Consider the following 21,329-nt stretch of genomic DNA (forward strand, 5'->3'; position numbering starts at 1 on the left):
GTGTGGGTAAATTTGCCAAGCTGTGGTTGCCTTTTATTCTTAAACTCTAATTGTATTTTGACCACTATGGGGGCAAGGTAGCCATTGGCTGCTGGGGACATTACTTGATAGGAAGTTGTCATAGTTTTACACACTTGAAAAAGCTGCTCAGGTTTCAGAGCTATGGATAGCCTGTAAAGAGAAGGGGTGGTTAAGATTGAACCCAGGGCCTTGTACATTTGTAGGCAAATGCTCTTCCACTCAGCTGCATCCTGTGCTGCTCAGGAATTTTTAAATTTTAAGGAAACTTGGTGTGTGTGTGTGTGTGTGTGTGTGTGTGTGTGTGTGTGTGTGTGCGCGCGCGCGCGCGCACCATTGCTCCTTCTAATTGGTGCCAACAGGAAACCAGAGTCATCTTCTTGGAGGAAGGATGGGTCTTGTGACTAAAACTTTTTTAAAGAGGCAGTGGGTCTTTTCTTTGAGGATAAAACCTTCCTTAGCATGCAGTGATGGCTTGCTGACTCAGGGCCAGCTATGGAATGAATTTTGTCTGTCTGTTCCTGATTCGGGAGGTGACTGAGAGGAGACGCTCCAGCCTCTAGCCGGCAGGAATGTCTTTCTAAACAGACAGGCAGATTCCCAGATTAGAAGGAGTCTATGCAGCTGATGTCACTATTTCCTGAGTAGTTCTGGGTGATTATTTACTGTATCTGGCTGCCAAGAGCCAGAGTCTGTGAGTGAGCCTCATTATTAGGGCTCCAGGTTGCAGGCATGGAGGGAAGAGCCGATTGTTGCCGCAGTTAAGATGAAGATTTCAAAGATCTGCCGCCTACTGAGCCCCAAGGAGGCAGTGGGGAGTAGGGGGACGGGCCACGCTCCTGGGGCTGCATTCTGAGGCATTTATAGGATGGCACACAGCCAGGACTGAGACGCCGCCCGCATTGCCACGGAGGCCGCTGTGCAGCCTGGTGGTGGTAAGTGAGGCGTTTCTGGCTTAGAGCAGGCAGTGCTTTAGAAGCACCTGTAAGTACTGTTGCAGTTTTCCTTCTTTTCTTGTGTGGAAGTTAGTGTACTATTGTGCTGAGCTGGGGGAGACCTTGGCCCCTTGTGAGTTGATCACCATGTGCTGGTGAGTTGAAGCTATGTGGGAGTTTGCTTTCAAGCAGTCTGCCAGAGGCGTGTAGCTGCTTGATACCGTGGTGCTTGGGATCTCTCAGGGTCCTTCTGTTCTGCACAGAAGAGACTCCAGTGTGCCTACAGTTCCTCTTGCTTGGCCTTTGTGTCACCAAGGTTTTATTTTTCTTACTAGCTGCCTTTCCTACCTATGGCTGTTATTTAAGTGCACTTGCCAGTTGATACCATGGCTGTTCTAGAATCCTTTTGTGTAGGGCTAGAAACCCAATACTGTAGTGTATGTAGACTCCTTTCTCTGTGACTGCCTTCTTTCTACTGAGAGTAGCTGGTGCCCATGGATGAGTGGGTGGCTGATTGGCTGTCAGCCCCCCTAACACAGTGTGTTGTTTCTCCAGCACAATCCTGGAGGAAGAGAAGGCGCAGCAAGAAGAACGGATGAGGATGGAGTCCAGAAGACAGGCGACAGTGTCCTGGGACTCTGGAGGGTCTGATGAAGCCCCACCCAAGGTAGCTGACACCCCTGCCTCAGCGCTGAGGGTCCTCTTGACCTGCACTCTGTGGAGTATATACTGTTGTCTGCGATCAGCCCCTAAGTCATTGGAGGAGCATGCACTGTAATATATTCACCCTCCTCCCTAACAGAATTATTCAGTGTGCAGTTTGCCCATAAAAACTGGGGAGGCCGACGGCTGTCAGAGACCTGATGTGAAGTTACCCTTCCCTCCTTGTGGCGCTCCCCGGAGGGTTAGTTGGGACTGACTTTCTCTTGTTGACAAGAGAATTAGAGATGTCCCAGTCCATTGAGGGTTAAAAGAGCAGACTAGCCCATGAGCGCTAAGGGTTTGCTTTACTTTCACCTCCGGCCCTGCCGGCCTGTGGCTTTGGTTCGCAGGGCCTTCTGTCGTGCTTCTGGGTTGTGGCTGCTGGCTGGGTGTTGGTGGAGGGCACTGCACTTGCTCTGGAGTCTTTGTCCTGACAGGCACCTGGGCCTCCGGGTTGTCTCTCTCAATAGCCGGGCTGAGTGGCTGAATATGGGGACCAGATGGCCTTTGTCACTTCACACACAGTAAAGGGTCTTCACTTCCCCTTCATGATGCACCAGCTTGAATAAATAATCCAATTCAGATCTTTTTCTGAAAAGTAAAAAAAAAAAAAATTTTTCCCTGCTGAATGGTATGCGTGGTTAGCTAAAAGGTTTGGCACCATTTTATTTTCTTCTGAAGACTGGCATGTGGGACACAGGGACGGTGTGTTGTGCTAGTGCTTACCATGGTGTCTGAAATGCTGTGGTAGTCCATGCTGAGCTGTGAAGTTGCTGACCCCACACTCCCTCAAGTGGACATAGGTGAAGTATGGGCACAGGGGATGAGCTCAGCTCGGCCTACAAGAACAGCAAGACCTCCTCACCTACAGAAGAGATTCCACACTTCATCCAACAATTCAGCCCATAACACATCCCTTTGCGGGTTGTTTGTCATTTATCTGTTGTTGTGTTCTTTTGTCTTAATTTGATTTGGGGGTTCTTGTCTTTTGCCTCCTACCTCAGCCTCTCAATTTCCTGCTTTAATCCTGTGTCACCTACAAAGCTGTCCCATATTGGGAGGTGAGAGAAATCTCATCACTTAGTTCTCAGGCCTGGGGTCAAGCAAGTCTCTTCATCTGAGGCTTGGCTGGAAAGAGACAATGACAGGGTGCATTATTCTAAACCTCACTCTCTTAGTTTATAGGATGGAGGTGTTAGTACTCCTGCCTCTTGGAGACGGAGTTGGAAATGCACCAGGTGGCACCTCTCTAAGCTAAGAGTAGCTCTGCCACAGAGTCCAGGCTGCCAGTGCCTAGGTATCTGTAACTTTTCCTAATCTCTGTTGGGTTTTGGGTCTTTGGGTTTTTTTGTTTGTTTGTTTGTTTTTGGTTTTGTTTTGTTTTTTTTTTTTGTATGTTTGGTTGGTTGGTTGATTGTTTTTTGTTTTTGTTTTTTCAAGACAGAGTTTGTCTCTGTTAAGAGTGCTGGCTGTCACCGTTTTGGAACTCACTCTGTAGATCAGGCTGGCCTTGAACTCACAGAGATCTTCCTGCCTCTGCCTTCCCATCCCCACCCCCATTGCTGGGATTAAAGGCGTGTTCCACCACTGCCCATCTGTGATTGAATAATTTTCATTTTGGCAGATTTATTTTAAATTAGGCTCATGTGGTTTTGCTTCTTTTGGATCTTAAGTAAAAAGAGTAGCTCATAAATTTTTAAGTATTCTCCCTGTGTACACAGGTCTGCCACTGATGGTGTTTCCAAATTCACATTCGGAGGCATTCTTCAGGACCCCCCACCCACCCACCCAGTTCTTTGTTTAAAGCAGAGATCAGTATTGTTGCCTGGTCCAGTTCATCGCACTTTTACTAGAACACAGCTTCACACACTGTAGTGTGTGCTCCTAGTCACGCCAACAGTTATTTCCTGTTTTACTGCTTTGACAGCGGCGTGGGTGGGACTATCAGTCAGTGTCACCAAATTTCACCAACGAACACCATATTCGCCCCCACCACCATACTCCTCCACTAAGGGAAACTCACGGTTTATGGCAGAAGGGCCCGGATGAAGTGGCTCAGTATTGAGCCTATTTAGCAGCACTAGAGAAACATGTTATGCAGATTGGTGCATTTGGTGGACATTTTCTCAAAAAGTAAAGGCAATAAAGCCTTTACTTGAAAATTCAGTAAAACTTGAATTTTCAAGCAAAAATTCTAATTTTAAGTAATTTAGCAACTTGACCATGATAATTTCCAGGCTGTTTTGGAGGTATCACAACAACATTAACATGTGATTGCTAAAAGTTGTTGTGTTAACTTCCTGGGAGATACAGGCAGACATCTGTTCACTCCAGAAAGGGCTTCAGTGGTCAAGTGCAGCTTGCTAGACCAGGTGATACATTGGTCTTACTGAGTGTGGGGAGAGGCTGCTTACAGGAGCATGAGTAACCCTGAAATAGCTGTGTGCCAAGTCCCACAGATCATGGAAGCTTCAGCTTGGAGCTGAAGTGTTAACCTTCCACACTATACTCTAAGGCCATGTGTGCAGTTGTAGCTGAATTATATATGCCTGGCAGGGGGCTGCAGAGGGAGTGGCTGGTATCTCAGGTAAGAGTCTGTGACTCTCCCCAACCCATTATATGAGTGTATAATCAACAGCCCTCATGAAGGTGACTGTTTGCTTAGAGGACAGTGTTTCACAATTGAATGATGCCCTGCCTTCTATAATGTATCACACTGAGATGATCTACATAAGTTAGTGAACCAGTGCTTTCTAGATGACTTGGGGGAATGTGCCCAGATCACACGTGGGTAAATAGTCCATCTAAGATAGAAGCAAGGTGTGGTGGTTCATGCCTGCCATCCCACATCCCAGGGCTAATGTAGAAGATAATTACATATCAAGACCCTGTCTCAAAAAGTTTAACAAAAAATACAAGCCAGAGTCACGGACTTTAATAAAGCAAATTAGTAATAAGTTTGTGATTACACACTGGCCCTTGGCTTTAAGAAACATCTATTTGGGTTAGAGAGATGGCTCAGCAGTTAAGAGCACTGGCTGCTCTTCCAGAGGTCCTGAGTTCAATTCCCAGCAACTACACGGTGGCTCACAACCATCTGTTAGTGAGATCCGGTGACCTCTTCTGGCGTGCAGGCACACATGCAGACAGAACACTGTACATATAATAAATAGATCTTTCAAAAAAGAGAGAGATTCATTTAGTGATTTAAGGTGTGGTATTAGGAAGCAATATTCATTCACAATTGTGCTTTTGCAAAGGACTTGGGTTTGATTCTCAGCACCCAGTTGCCTACTCACATCCATCGATAATTCCAGCCCTGGGGATCTGACGCCCCCTTCTTACCCATCACCAGACATGCACTTGGTACATATGCATATATGCAGGTAAAACACTCATATACGTTAAATAAATCCAAAAATAATTTAAGAATGTGACTCTACTCAGTGGTTGATGTTTAGTAGAGGTTTTGCCTTGATCAGGTTGATTTCTCTCCTATTATTTTTTATTTGGTGAGGTATGAATATATTTGTTAGCAGAGTAGAATTGTGACATGGAAGAATTGGGTTTCCACCATTGTCATCTTTGTGAACTTTTTTGCTGCTCTCGACTGTTCTGAGCCTATTTAAAGTAGAGTAAAGATGGTGGCATAGCTTTACAGTGTTGTTGGCAGAGTGATCCATTCCGGGTGTACAGGTTACACCGTGTATTTCCCATGCCACTGGCTTCACTTTAGTGGATATTACCGTATGCCTGTTGCCCCCTCTTGGCCTCAGCAACCTGTCCCACACAGTTAATGCACTACATCAGTCTTTTAGTCACCCCCTTCCTGGGCTGTTTGACTGTCTTTATCTACTCATCACTTTTCCTCCCCTTTCTGGCTGTTATGAGCAGTGTCCTTAAGGATGCGTGTTGTTGTGTGGGCTTAAATCCTCACTTCTCTGGTGGGTTTGCTGACGTTATGGTAATTCTGTGTTTCCTTTTCTCAGGGATCGGCCTAGTGCTGTGCATATCAGCTGCTCCAGTTTTTGTTCCCAGCCCAGTACACTAGCCCTGTTCCTCCACCGCTGGCCTTGCTTTTATTGTGTCTTTTTTATTACTATCCTGGAGGTCATAATACAGTCACTCATGGTGGTTTGGATTGCCCAAAGGTGCTGGGCATCTTTTGGGGGCAGTCTGTATTCTCTTTGGGTCTGTTCTGTGTTGCTAGCTATGTCCACTTCCTCAGAGGACTTGTTATTTTAGTACTTACTAAAATAACTGGGAACTGTTGTGCTTGGTCTTTAGTTTGGTCTTCCTCCTCTGGTGCCACTTGGAACACAAGTTTTTCACTTTGGTCATGTACATTTTATATTTGATTTCCCTTTTGTCCATTGAGTTTTTGGTGTCATAGCTAAGACACCGGTGCCCGCCCGTTGGCCTCTTAGATTTAGGCTGTGAGGCATTTTGACTTAACTGTCAGGTAAGTTGTAGGGAAGTGTCATTTGTTGAAGACTTTTCTCTTGCTGAAGTGTCTTGGCTTCCTTTGATTGTTCTTTTCAATCAACTAAGTTGTGTTAGCAATATCTTAATTGTGAGACATTGTTTTATTCAGAATCAGAAGACGCATTCTTACGTTGCTCTGTTGATTTGTTCACAGCCCAGCAGACCTGGTTATCCTAGCCCAAGGTCCAGTGAAGGATTTTATCCCAGCCCACAGCACATGGTCCAGACCAATCACTACCAGGTATATGAGTTGTTACAGATATACAGCATGTTGCTTGTCTTGTCAGCGCTTACGTGGTAGGAAGACGCTTGAATTCATTTCTCGTCTCTGGTTTGTCTACTGAATTTGATGAGTGGAAGCTAAGAAACAAATCACCTTGGGCTTTGCCTCAATTTTCATGCCCTTCCAACCTCCCACAGGCCCAGAACATTCATCAGTCATATCTTAAAGCCGGCAGGCCAGCACCTGTGGCAGTACTTAGACTCATTCTCTCCTACCTGCCTCTAAGAAGACAAAAATAAAATATAAAGCACTGTAACTGTAAGTGCAGGTAGATGAGAGGATGTCTTGCATGAGTGTGTGAAGAGTGCCGGGTTTGGAGTGGCCATCCAGGGTCTGAATGGCCAGTCAAGGGAAAGACATGCACTAACATTGAGCTGTAACTGGATAGGCCCCATTGCTGATGAATACCAACACCACAGTGTTTATACACATACCTTGGCCCGTTCCTTAGAATGCATCCGTGCTCTTCCTAGCTGTCAGCCTAACACTAGAGGTCACCACCTTCCGATCTCTGCTACCTGGCTAGCAGAGGTGTATTTTGCCTGTTATGGAATCTGATGTAAGTGAAGTGGAATGTGTAGTTGAGGATTCAGTTTTTTTGTCTGTGATTGTATTTACTGAAGACATTCCAAAGGTTTCTGAGAGCAGGTTTATTTAAAGGATTCTTGGGCCAATGTGGACAAAAAATGCTTAGCTGATGCTAGGATAGTAGGGAAGCTAGAAAACAAAAGGCCATAAATCTATAGTAGTCTAGGCAGTGGGTGCTGGGTAAGTTTCAGGCTCTGTATTCAGCACCTCACTCCCTTGCACACTGATTCTCATGTACAGCCAAAGAAGATTCCCACCACTAGGAACCAGTTGAGGGGCGATGAGTAGGCCTGTGTTCTGACAGTCACTGCTTTACTCTGACCACCCTCTGCAACCATTCGGATAGGTCCCTGAGTTCACTTTACCTGCTGTCTAGACCTTAGAACATGAAAAAAAAGTCTCCCACTCCTCCTGGAAGAATGCATAGTGGGGTGCCTTTCAGCTAGGGAAAAGAGCTGAGTCTCTGACCAGGACAAGGATCAGAGCAGAGGCGGGTATGTGGATAGGCAGGAGGCACACTCACTCTCACTGGTAGCTTACAACACAGTCACCCTGGAGAAGAGCCATATTGCCTCCTTCCACAGGTCACTTCCGCCCGTGACTCCACCCCCAATGGCGTGGTCAGTGCCACAGAAGGAGACAAAGTGAATATCTCACTACAGAGCCAGGCCTACCTACCTGGTTCCTGAAAGTCAGCACTCAGCTGACCCTGGGAGAAATAGATGGCAGCACCTGCTTTTTGGGATAACTATCAGTTCTTCATGTCCTCGAAGGCATGCAGGAGCATGGACAGACCTGAGGACGTTTGTTGTGTCTGACCCCACTGCTTTGGAAATCCCAGAGGGTGGTTTAGAAAACGTCTATGGTAAAAATTTCTGAAAGTTCTGTTAATGATGTAGCGAGAGAGAGGGGGGGGGGGGCTTAGCAGTTAAAGAAGCACTGCTCTTGCAGGGGACGCAGGTTCGGTGCCCAGCGCCCACTTCAGTTGCTCACAGCTGCTGGCAACTGTAACTCCTATCCTCTAGCACCTATACATAAGTGATCCACATACAGACAAGCAGGCACATATAAATAAATATATACAATTAGAAAATGAAAACGGTGACATACCACTTGTGTGCAATAGGATTTGTTACTAATTCCATGCCATCCCTGGGGACTTTGAGCATTTGCCACTTCCCAGAGACCAAATGTAGACAAGCCTTTGCTGAAGGATGGGAATGTGAATTTCACTGTGGATCTATCTCTGTCTCATCTCACCGAGTAACTAACAGTCCACTCTGGCCATATGATTGCATTCTGATTCAGCTGTTGAAGAGAAGCCATTTCAGGAGCCTTTGTGCTTTCCTTCTGCCTGGGTTTGCCATGTTCCCTCTCTGCTATAGTTATCCCTCCGAAATAAAAGACATGGCCTCTCCCACCACCACCAGTCTCTTGTTCACTGGAGGAAAACATTTTGGAATTTTATTGTGGTTTTTATTCTCGTTTGGGAGTGAGTTTTGGGAGGGGGGTGAGGTTGAGATGGTCTCACTATATAGACATGGCTGGCCTAGAGATTTAGAGATTTGCCTGCCTCTTCCTCTCAAGTGCTGAAATCAAAGGTGTGTATCACTACACCTGGCCTGTTTGGAATTTTCGGGACAGGATCTCAATGTGTGACTGTAGGCTAACCTGGGACTCATTATGTAGATAAAGCTGGACCTCTGGCTTATAAGTGCCAAGATTATAGGCCACACACCACTATATCCAGCTCTACTGTATGATAGAGTTGTGTGTGTTTGTTTGTTTGTTTGTTTGTTTTTTGAGACAGGCACTCACTGCGAAGCCCAGGATGGCCTCAGAGTCTTAGCCCCTTGTCTTAGCTTCCAAGTGCTAGAATTATATGCTTTTTCCACGATGCCCAGAAGGTGAGTTCCAGGACAGCCAAGGCTACACAGAGAAACTCTGTGTCAATTCCCCTCCCCCCGCAAATAAACAACAGCAAAACATTTCTGGACTGCGGAGATGCCTCAAAGTGTGGTACTCTTGCAGAAGACTTTAGTTCAGTTCCCAGCATCTCTGTCGGCATTTCACAACTGCCTGTAACTCTGACTTCAGGAGATCTAATGCCTCTGGCCTGTGTGGGCACCTGTATTCTGATGTACACACCCATATAGAGACACATATATAATTTTAAAATAATAGAAATTAAGAAAACAATGATCTTTAAGAAAAAAGAAAAAAAAAGCTGGCCAGGGCAATGGTGACACACACCGTTAGTTCCAGCACTTCGGAAGCAGAGGCAGGTGGATCTCTGCACTCAAGGCCAGCCAGGGCTACACAGAGAAATCCTGTCTCATAAAACAAATTTCAATACAAAACGAAACGTAATTTGTGTGCCTGTCAGCTCCCTGCATTCCTGAGTTACTGGTCACCTTCTTCCATGTTTATTCTAAGTTCAAAGTTGAGTGTTGGTTCTCTGATCTCTTCTTCTCGGTATTCTGTTCCCATCCTGCACCTGAAGACTCTTGGGACTCTCGTGATCATGTTGGACTCAACCAGATAATTTGAGTGTCCAGTTGTGTCCATGATTTAGAGGCACATCTACAAGGTCCTTCTGTCAAGTCAGAAAATAATGTTCAGGGGACCAGAACTTGGATGTGGTGCCTGCTCTGCCTACTTCCTGTGTGTGTTTTCCTTAAAAGAACTGTTTGGTTTTGGATCTAGCAGAATCGCTATTCTGTCAGAAGCTAATACTGCCTCCTGAAACACTCACAGGTTTCTGGCTACCCGGGTTCCCATGGAATCCCATCCATGGCAGGCAGCATTTACCCAGGTCAGGCATCTCTTCTGGACCAGACAGAATTGTGGAATCATAGACCCCAGGAGATGTCCATGTGGCAGCCGGGTGTGGAGGTAATCAGAGTGTTGTTGGCTATGGCTATGGACATAGTGTTGTTTCAGTCATTTGTAAATCTGAAATTGCTTGATTGTGATAATTTAATTCTAAAATCTAGATAACCCATTTAGCCAGTTATATCAGTCCATATCAAGAATTCCAGATGAGACAGGACAACCTGGGCTTATTTCAAACAAAACAAAGGCTGAAGAGATGATTCAGCAAATAAAGGTGCTTTATCAGAGCCAGCCTGACAGCCTGAGGTGATTCCCAGTACATACTGGAAGGAGAGAACAAAATCCTGAAAGTTTTTCTATGACCCTATCTTCATGTAATAATAACATATAATAATAATACACATAATTATAATAAAAACAAAATCTAAGGGATTAGCAGGGATGGCTCGGGGCTAAGAGAACTGGCTGCTCTTCCAGAGGACCCTGGTTCAATTCCCGGCACTCACATGGCAGCTCTTAACTGTCTATAACTCCAGTTCTAGGGGACCTGACACCATCACATAAACACATGCAGGCAAAACACCAGTGGACATAAAATGATGGACATAAAATGAATAAATCTTTAACAAAAATTAAAATGCCCCATCTACTCAGTCTTTGCTAGTTTTATGTTTCTGCTCCTAAATGCTAGTGCAGTCAGTCTTTTGTGCATTTCTTAGAAGCAACCCATATACATGAATATTAGACACAGTAAATGGTGGCCTTCAGAGAGGTATCTGGAGTACGAGTTGGCTTAACAGTTTTGAAAGCACGGCAGCACAAAGTAGGAATATGAGAGTGGACTCCGGAAACTGAATGTTCTGTCTACAATGCTTTTCAGGACTCGGCAGCTTTGGACCTTCGAGGGATGGGACAGGTGCTTCCCCCTCACCTGATGGAAGAGCGCCTTATCCGACAGCAACAGGAAATGGAAGAGGACCAGCGCTGGCTGGAGAAGGAAGAGCGATTTCTGGTAACCACACTGCAGAACACTCAGCCCCATCCATGTCTACCTCACACGTTACCGCAGAACTCCATTTCTAAAGCACAAGACTGTCCTTACATGCGGTCCCAAACTCTTGCCATCGTGGGCTGCTTGTTATTTTTGATGATATTTTAGGAATCCATTTCCAAACTTTTGCAGTGTATTATGGCTCAGAGGGTTCTCTGTTTTTTGTTTTTTCTTTGCCACATTGTTTACACAGAAAAGACTTCAGCATTGGTGTGAAGGTAGAACTTTGCATCTCAGCCCTACGGACTACAAGTCCTGTCTGCCTCCTACCCCTGCTGCAGGGTCTGACACACCAATCTGGACCTTGATGAGAACAGTCTTGCAGGCATCTCTTGCTGACATGACAACCCCGTTCAGAAGTCCGTTCAGGATAGAAAGCTCTGATCCTTCTACCGGGGTCTGAGACTAGCTCCTCCTCCACTCCGGCACACCGGTTTTAGGAAACAATGTGGCTGGGAAGAACAAGGGTGATTGCTGCTTCCACAAAGCCTTTCGAAGTAGTTTTACCTGGGGAACCCAAACCTGGTTCCTCATGCTTTGCTGAGTAGTGATTAACCAAGTCACCTGCGTTGGTTAGTTTTTTTTTTTTTTTTTTTTTTTTTTTTTTGGCACCTTGACACAGGCTAGCATTATTTGGGAAGAGGGACTCTCAGTTGAGAAAATTCCTCCATAAAGTTTGTCTGTAGACAAGTCTATAGTGCATTTTCTTAATGGTGATTGATGTGTGTAGGCCCAGTGCCCAGCCAGTGCCATCCCTAAGCAGGTGGTCTTGAATGGTGTAAGAAAGCAGGCTGAGGAATCTATAGAGAACAAGTAGAACTCTTCCATGGCCTCTGCCTCAGTTCCTGCCCCCAGGTGGAGTCTGACCGAGAGTCATAAGATGAAATAAACCCTGTCCTCCCCAAGTTACTGTTGGTCGTGGTGTGTATCACAGTAGAAACCTAAGACACCACCTTAATGTTGCACTTTATGCTACGAGACAAGGCACAGGGAGGGAGAATCTAGCCCTGGTCCCACACTCCCTGAGATCTATGGCTGGAAGCTGTTAGAGCATGTAAGGCAGTGGTTTCCAGCTATACAGATTTCATCAGGGTGATTCTAACTTTATTTGTTGTATATAGCTTTCTTTCTTTTGGGGGGGGGGGTTGTCTCTTAACAGTTGAATCCAGAGCATCGTGCATGTTAATTGCTCTAACACTAATCTACACAGGTTAAAGCATGCTCTACCAGCTTGAACGCAAAGGCTGCTCTGTTTAAACTGAAGTTAAAACAACGAAAGCTTTTATAGTATTACTTCTATTTCAACTTCAGTTGTAGCTCAGACTTCACATTTCACCTGTCTGCCCCTTCAGGACAGTATATAGTCTCTTAACACATGTTCTTATGAAAATTAACAGTGAGTAATAAGGATAGTAAATAGTAATATTGCTTGTATTCACATGGCATTTTAAAGTACAATGTTCCTGTATAAAATAATTTGGTTTTCACAGCCACCCTGTACAATTAGAACATGTCCTTAATCTTTTGTCCAACTCCTTGGGGGCCATGTGTGCCTCAGAATTCACTGTGGTTTTTTTCAACCACTTAGAAAGCTAAAGTATGACACAAGTTATTATTCTAATTCTCCATTAAAATCCCAGAGTCATCCATTTCTTCACAATACATTACAGAGAAATAAACTTAGTTTATTTCCATTTGGTGAGGTTTTACTACTAATTCAGATACCTTTAAAGTAAAACATGAAAGTTTAGACTTTGGGGGTAAGGCTGAGTGAATGAACGTGTGCAGATGTAGAACAGTGGTGTGTCAGCACTGGAACCTGTATTCCACACAGAGTGGCTCTCCAGTATTGCTGCATGTTCTTCTCTGTGGGACTGGGGTTTACTGTGCTGAGCTGCCCTGTGCCTCATCACATGGATTTACACTTTATATCCCTCTGGAGAAAAAAGAGTATCCTGTATTTTCAGGATCTTCAATTAGTTAAGCAGATCTAGATTTTAACTCATGCCACAAAATAAAAATAATAATAGTAATTGTGGTTTAATTCTCCTAATCAGGGCAGTCAATTTGGGAATGAATCTAAGAATAATACACCAATTGTTCTGTGACATGTCTTATGCTTTTTTTATTTTATTTTATTTTATTTTATTTTATTTTATTTTTCATCTTTTGGTCCAGAAAGCTTCTCCACCATACATACACGCACACACACACACACACATACCACCACCACAGCATTTGTTATATTTTAAAAACTGAAAGTATTTGCTGATAAGTTTCAGTGTAGGTGTGGTGTATGTGGCTACACTAAGTAGAGGTTTGCTGCTGATCACTGTGGAATGCTGTCACCAGATTTCAAAGAAAAGAGGATCCCCATGCCTCCTGTGGTGCTGGGGAGACAGCACAGTGCAGATGATGTGTGAGCCAAGGCTTAAAAGAAAAACTGGAATTTGCAGAGCAAACAGGCACAGGAAATACATTCCAGGCAGTGGGAAGGGCGTGGGTAATGACGTGGGGTCATGGGCCTGGCTTAGCCAGATGTGACCTGAGCTGATCTCTTGAGGGAGCTGAGGAATTCTCAGAAGGCTGAGGGTGCCTGCATTCTGCTTCTTGTTTCTCTTGGAGACTGTGTGCATGTGCCACACCTCCTGTTCTGAAGCACATGCTCGGTCCCAGGGTTCTCCAGTGAGTAGCTAGCTGCATTGTGTGTGCAGAGCTCATCTACAGAGCTGAGTATCACCCCAGATGCCTGACTTCAGTGTTCACCTTCCTGAGTCTCCCTCCATGTGTAGCAGCAAGGCCTGCTGAAGTGTTTTCAGTTCTAATGCATCCAGTATAGGTTCTGTAATCTCTGAGGAAGAGGCTGCCTTTGCTGCCTGAGCAAAGTGTTGTCTGTCTGTCTGTCTCAGGTCCTCGACACTAAGCTACCCAGCTGTGCATTTCTGTGTGATGCACTCTGTTGTTAGGACTTTAGCTGCTGCTGTCACAGGGAGCCACTAAATTGTCCAAGATAGCCTTGAATTTACTCACTATGAAGGTTAGACGGTTCCAAACCTGCAGCCCTCTACCCTCAGAGTGAGTGAGGTCCCAGGCCTGAGCCAGCATACCCAGCTTGCTCTCTGTCTTCTAACAGTCACCCTGTGAAGGCTCTCTTTGTCCACTTAGATTTTCTAAGTGCACAACTGAATTGCTCTTTCCATTTTTTTTTTTTTTTTTTAATTAGGTTGGGAATTTATGTCAGTGGTAAGATGCTTGACTAATATGTGTAAGATACTGGGGTTCAACCCTCATATAGGGAAGAAAAAAATCACACGCCTATCATCCTAGTATTCAGCTGACGGAGGCATTGTTGCTGTGAGTTCCTGGCCAACCTGGGCTCTGGGTGGGACCCCATGTCAAAGCTCCTTGGATTTTCTTTCTTCGTTTTCAGTTCTTGGTACAATATTCGTTTTCCTCCTGAAGAATTGCCTGCTTGGGCCTTGTGTTTTTTGCCTGCTTTCATTTAAAAATGTCTATTTCCCATAAGCATGACTGTGTGTTACACGTCCTGCTCATCGTGAGAGGAAACTGTGACCTTGTCTTCTCTCTGCACACAAACCCCTGCTGAGCTGGGCTTAGTTCATCCACAGCTTTGATTGATTGATGCTCATCTGTTGCATGGTTATATCCTGGCACGGTATTTTTGTAGCAGTCACCCACCCCCTCCTCTGTGGTTTTCAAGTCATTTCCCTTATACACTTCGCCTTCTCCCATATTCACCCTCACCAGATCTATTAGTTTTGAGTCTTGCCAACCTCACACTTCTCTAACCATATCAGGTGCCTCACGGGCCCATCAGGTCTGTCAGCATGTGTTAATGAGTAAGACAGTAAGACAGCTGCAGTGCCCATTTGCCTATGGTGAGGAGAAAGTGACAGCGAATTAAGCAGTGGTCAGAGAAGTAGAGAGTTAAGTACTTTGAAAAGAATCTGGAGAGAGGGGTGCCTTTCAGCCCCAGAGAGGGAACAGATGCAGGGTCCCATGGCAAACTTGCAGGGTAGAGCACAGAATGGACACTGTCTTAACCTAATATTTAAAAAAAAAAAATCAGAATGTCTCCTGCTACCTGCCTCTTGCGGTCTTCAAAATGGCTGTCTGCCATTTCTGTGTAGATCCCTTGAAGGAGGAAGGACTCAAGGAGGAGAGGCAAGCAATCCAAGTGGGTGGTGGAGAGAAGCTGTTAGATGAGTGACAACTAAGCTTTACTGGCCCATTTGAGTAGCAATTAAATGTTCTCTGAAATGCTGTCACTCTTGACCGTATTTTCACCACTAAACTGCAGGCTCCTGGGACAGTTGGTGTCCCTCCCATCACCATTCAGGCCCTGTGCTTAGTATAGAAGATGCCAGGCACTGGAGTCAGTGAGCAGTAGATTGTTCCTACCCTCCATGTGTCTGGGCACAGATACACTCTGGTGGGCCACCACTGGGATTTGGGTCCATGCACCCACCGGTCCTTGAGCAGAAGTGCATCTGAGCGGAATGAGGGTTGAGTGTGGTGACTTATGAGTAGGAGAGAGCAGAGCCTGTCTGTCTGCAGAGGATACTCCTCCCACCTCCTTTCCCTCTGCATCTGTCTGTGGACTCCTGCACCACACAGCCATGTCCCTTCTTTTTTGTTTTGTTTTGTTTGTTTTTGTTGTTGTTTTATTTTTTTGAGACAGGGTTTCTTTGTGGCTTTGGAGCCTGTCTTGGAACTAGCAGACCAGGCTGGACTTGAACTCACAGAGATCTGCCTGCCTCTGCCTCACGAGTGCTGGGACATAAGGCCTATGCCACCAACACCCGGCTAGCCATGTACCTTCTTGAAGCACATTATACCTGTGCCCAAACCCTGAACATAGAGGCGCTAGTAAGAGTTTGCAGCTGCTTTAAGAGACCATGCTAAAAGACAGTACAAGAACTGCCCTCTGTTGGATCAGCAGTCTAAATGGAGTATGCCTCTCTTAGAGTGCTGTGTCTGCAGGAAATGGGAGTCTTCTCGAGTGTGTAGATCATTATCGATCAGTACTCTTACGAAATACAAATCAATTAATAGAAAAATAGTATTCGTAAAGAAATAAAATACACAAGCCAAATTTCCTTATTTCTTTTGAATGTTGTCCTTTGTGTATGTGTGTGCGTGTGAATGTGGACTTGTTCCTGCTTGCTATGTACAATGGATATGTAGATAACTTTGAGAAGTTGGTTCTCAACTCCTACCATGGACTGCAAGGCCTAAGCTCAGGTTCAGGTTTGCAATGCAAGCACTTCCACCTCCTGAACCATCTCACAGGCCCAGACTGCCTTATCAACTCCGGCATCCTAAAAAATAACTGTCTGTGGAAGCTTCCGAAGACATCCACCATGTCCCCTGTGGTGAACTGGGCAGTGTTTGTGGGTTGCACTCCTCATTGTGAGCAGATAGACTCTGTTACTTGGAAGTTGACTATTTCTGTCCATAAGTCTCCAAATTTTCTTTCACTGGATGACTATTGCTTGGAAGACTTAGGTTTCCAGAACTGGTACTAGGTTTTGAGGTTATTGCTAGTGGCTGCTACTGTCAGCCACTGAATCGTTTACCAAGTGTTTGGGTGGGGCAGGGGTCTCTCCTCAGATCGTAGTCCTGCACAGAATAATTTTGGTGACAGCATCTCCTGCCTGAGGTCACATGCCCTCATAATGGCAAATGCTCTCTGTTCAATTGTACTTCTCTTATCCCCAAATCAAGACTGTGACCTTTCTTAGATGGCCTGTGCATGTGAGTCACTGCTGTACAGCTCTCGCTAACAGACTCCTTTTCCAGAATGCTGGCAGCCAGGGCAGAGCTACAGTCTGATGAGAAACCTTGTTTTCCTTCTGAGCACTGCTTAAAATAGTGACTTGGCTTATTACTGTGCACAGTACTAAAAAAGGACTTTTTGTAAAGTTTAAAATGTGGAAGTCCTGTCTACATAAAGCCTATTCTGTGTTCCTCTCACACACACAGTAGACCCAGTCAGCCCCAATGGAAAAAACAGAGAGGGAGCTAGAGCATAGTAACAAAAGGCTGCCTGCCAGAGAACAGGAGTCCTGGGCAGAAGGCCTCTGTGTTGAAAGCCTTAGGTATTTTCTAGCAACACACGTGTGGAATCAAGAGCTGACCTATTTGTTGCTGAGACTCAGGTAGAAGCAGCAAGCCAAAATAGTGCAAGACCCCAAACTTCATAGCAGATCCCCATCCCAGTCATCAGAAGGCAATTCTGACCAGGCATATGACTCTGGCAGAAGAAATGCAGGGCCTTAACCCACACATGGCTCAGTGTACACAGGCACTTGATACCAAGCCTGAAAACCGGAGTTTGACTCCTGAGACCCACATGGTTCAAGGAGAGAACCAACTCCCTCAGGTTGTCCTCTAACTTCTACTCATGCTCCATGGCATGTGCATATGCACATGTTAAATACACACTAAGTATAATGAAAGTTACTTAATATTTAAGGAAGATAGAAATCATCCAAAGTGCGCCTAAAATTTGACACTGTGGTAGACATAAACTCACTGGTAGGACACGTGTCTAACGTGTTACATTCCTGTCGTCACTTGGGAGCACAAACAGCACAATGACAGTTTCTCCTAGAGATGGTTCTGGGTAGAGAACCATCTGGGTAGATGATACTGTAGTTGAGGTGGGATTACTATCTTTGAGAGTTGGGTATAAAATGATAGACTTAAGTTCAAATATCTGACAATAACATACACATACCAAATGAAATTATCTTGGCTTTTGTTTTCATCCCTAGAAACCTGACGTGAGGCTCTCTCGAGGCAGCATCGACAGGGAGGACGGGAGTTTTCAGGGTCCGGTAAGCATCTGCCTGTACTTTGCTGTTGCATTGTAAGGCATCCAGGCATATTGACATTCATGACCTGAGATAGAATGGCCTTTGTGTAAATAATGTGAATGTTATCTTAAGACCATCAAAATATGCCATGTACCAGATTCTTTGACTACTGCCCCATTGCTGATACAGACTTACAGCAGTAAGCTGAGCTCTTCTACTGTGAGGACTAGAATAACAGCTACACACAGTTCTGATTTTGCTAAATTTTTATACACTTTGTTTTTCTGGTTTGGTTGGGGTTTCTAAAGCAGGGTCTCATGTAACCAAGACAGACTTCAAACTCGCCATTTGAGGTTGACCTTAAACTCCCTCCTGCCTCCTGGGATGACAGGTGTGTTCAAGCAATATGTTTTTCTGGTTGTATGGACAGAAACATCTGTGTTCTCTTTAAACAGCTATGCCCTTTAATGTCCTGGGTCTGTTTCCCAGAACCACTAAAAATTAGAGAGTTTCTCCATGTGTGGTGACACATGCTTGTTGTCTTGGAATCTTAAGATGCTGAGGCAGAGGCCTGGAGAGATGACTCAGTAGTTAAGAGTGTTTGCTGTTCTGTTATGAGGACTCAAGTTCAAATCCCAGCCTCATGTCATGCCTGTCACTCCAGTTCCAAAGGATCTCTTTTGGCATTGTTAGGTACCTGTCACACGTATGTATACAGTTATAAATACACATGCACAAGTACACGCGTGCGCACACACACGAACACACACACACTTTAAAACTTAAAAATCATTTTTTTAAAAAATGATGCTGAGGCAGGAGGAAGGCTCAATTAAGCTTAGGATTTTCTGCCCTGACTAGGCATCATAGTAGAATCTATCTTAAAAATCTAACTATACTAGTTACATTTTAGTTGTGATAAAATGCCATGACCAGGGCAATTTATAAAGAAAAGTTTATTTGGGGCTTATGGTTCCGAGGGTTAGCATCCATATGGTAAAGGCAGTGTGGCAGCTGGAACAGCAAGCATCAAGCAGAGAAAGCAAATTAGAAATGGTGTGGTGTCTATAAATTCTCAAAGCCTGTCTCCAATGACACACTTTTCCTTTTAGTAATTAACTAAATAATTTTTCCCAGGCCAATTGGTTTCCTTCCCTGCCTCCTCTCCTCCCAGTCCCTCTGCCCACCCCAGCCCCATCTACTCACTCTCCCTTCCCATGGATGTCAGCCAGCTATGGCATTTCAAGTTTCAGCAAGATTAGGCACCTCCTCTCCCATAATGGCCGGCTCAGGCAACAGAGTGAGAGACAGCCTCTGTTCCCTCTGCCAGGCATCCTGCAAGAGGACCAGGCTACACAGACTTCTTCAACAAGGCCTGACCATCTCAGTCTTGAGGAGGAATGGTCTGTGTTTCATCTCCCCCTTGTTTTTTTGAGAGGGGGGGGTCTCTCTAGGATATTCTATGTATATATGTATGTGTAGGTGTATATGTACATATGTATATGTATAGCCTAATAAGAGCTTCATCACATTTAGTTAGACTTTAATACATTTTTTTCCCTGTTCTCCAGTGTTGGGCATTCAACCCAGATGTTCACACATTCTGTCAGGCATTAATTATTAATTCAGGTATAGTTTCAGAAGTTGGATGTAGTAGCATTTATCCCAGGTCTTGGAAGGTAGAGACAGGAGAGTCAAGTTTAAAAACAGCCTAGACTACATAAAAAGATCCTGCCGTCACAGATAGAAGCATACATTTATATAGTTTTAGACAGTACAGCTGGAGAAGCACTTGTCTTAGGTAGAACTGTCTTTTTATCCCTCAGTGAATAAAAAGATTCAGGACTGTCTGAGAATTGAATTTCCCGACAAGGCCTGTGCAGTGGCCTAGATGACACTGGGTCCTGACAGCACAGTGCTTCAGGGTCAGTGACACTGGGACATCTAGCAACTCGTATAAATAGCCATGTCTTCTGCTACTGTACTTGTGACTGTATCCTTACTGTGATCTGAGAGATCAGCCGGAGAAGTGGAACCCTAAGCAGCCAGCACGTAATGAACAATGGGAACTTGAGATGCTGTGCTCGATCTGAGAGTATCCCAAATGCAGTGGTTACTTGCACTATCACACCCAGCTGAGGCTGTCAGGCATCCTGAGACTCTAGCAGAGAGTTCACGGTGAAGAAGAGCAGGGCAAGAGATGTGGGCTGTCACATCTGGCACACAGCAGTACACTGACCGAGCTTTTCTTCTCCACAGACTGGAAATCAGCACATCTATCAGCCTGTGGGGAAACCAGGTAAGTGAAGAAAACACTGGTGTGAGTAAGTATGTGTGGTCTGGCAGGAGTGGGATTTGAATGTAATGCCCTATAGTGTTCACAGTCTCCCTCTACACCCAGCATGGTGATCACTACATTAGGCCTGTGCCTAGAGTGCCGGAAAGCTGGGCGTGCTAACATAAACCGTCAGAGGCCCGTTCCTAGAGCATGAGCATCCTGTGTGCTGTAGCAGTGCTGCTAGTAATGAGGTTGGGGTGCTTGGAAGTCTGCCCAATGTGTAATGAGGACCCTTTTACTTTCCCAGATCCTGCAGCTCCACCAAAGAAACCACCACGCCCTGGAGCGCCTGGTCACCTAAGCAACCTGGCCACCATCAGCAACCCTGGGGACAGCTACAATGAGGGTGTCAAGGTGGGCATCTAAGCCTGTGCAGCTTAGTTGGTTCCAGGTTGGTGGGGTCACTGAGTCCTCCGCATGTGACACTTATGTTGTAGTGGTCAGGGATGTCCCCAAGGAGACCATAAAAAGACAGGATTTAACATCCCTTGTTCTGAACCTCTGGAGCTTCAAACAGTATTAACTGAACTGTTTTCTGCTGTTCTCTGAGCATGCTAGACTTGAGGGGCTTTATACCAGCATCCCCTCCCAGATGGGAACAAACGAGACAGATACTCCTCATTTTAAACATGAAGCCAGGATGCCTGGGATAAGTGGGTCCTCACTATTTTCTACACATAATTATAAATACAGCTTTGTGGAAAGGTATTTTCCATTTCAGCTCAGGATTGTGCTTATAAAAGGACTGCTGGAGGCTTCCTCAAACCACACCAAGCATTTGATTCTTGGAGGGACTCCTTAGTCCCTTTTAGGGTTGTGTCACCAAACATCACTATCTGGCTTCCCTGGGTCCCCTTGTCTCTGAGGACAGGAAGGAAGTGCCCACCCTACAGCCTTCACCCCTGTCTTCTCGTCCAGCGCTTCAGGTGGGACCACTTCATTCCCCACATCATGACAGGCTCCCTCTCCCTGGGTCCCATTTTTCAGTCTTACACAAATTGTTTTGCATTTTAATAGCTCTAAAATAGGGGCAGGATTTGTTTCTTGGTGGTTTAGGTTTTTGTTTTTATTTTGTTTGTTTATTTGCTTGCTTGCTTTTTTTTTTTTTTTTTTTTTTTTAATGAGGGACTGAGGGATGGATTAGTTGGTGAGGTACTTGCCACCTAAGCATGAAGATCTGAGCTCAGTTCTCAGAGTCATGTCAAAATAGTAGGTGTGGTAACATGTGCTCAAAATCTTAGTAGTAGGGAGC

At 45.1% G+C, this 21,329-nt stretch overlaps 1 protein-coding gene across 1 annotated transcript in view; it reads left to right on the forward strand.

Moving 5' to 3' along the window:
- Window positions 1-21,329, forward strand: part of Ptk2 (protein tyrosine kinase 2) — a 140,955-nt gene that overhangs the window by 105,234 nt on the left and 14,392 nt on the right. Inside the window, 7 exon segments of the mRNA XM_051202695.1 lie at window positions 1,509-1,620; window positions 6,295-6,381; window positions 9,769-9,906; window positions 10,727-10,858; window positions 17,698-17,760; window positions 19,999-20,038; window positions 20,325-20,431. Of these exon segments, the coding sequence (XP_051058652.1) occupies window positions 1,509-1,620; window positions 6,295-6,381; window positions 9,769-9,906; window positions 10,727-10,858; window positions 17,698-17,760; window positions 19,999-20,038; window positions 20,325-20,431 (679 nt within the window).

Source organism: Phodopus roborovskii, unplaced genomic scaffold (genome assembly GCF_943737965.1).
Source record: "Phodopus roborovskii unplaced genomic scaffold, PHOROB, whole genome shotgun sequence".
NCBI lineage: Eukaryota > Metazoa > Chordata > Mammalia > Rodentia > Cricetidae > Phodopus > Phodopus roborovskii.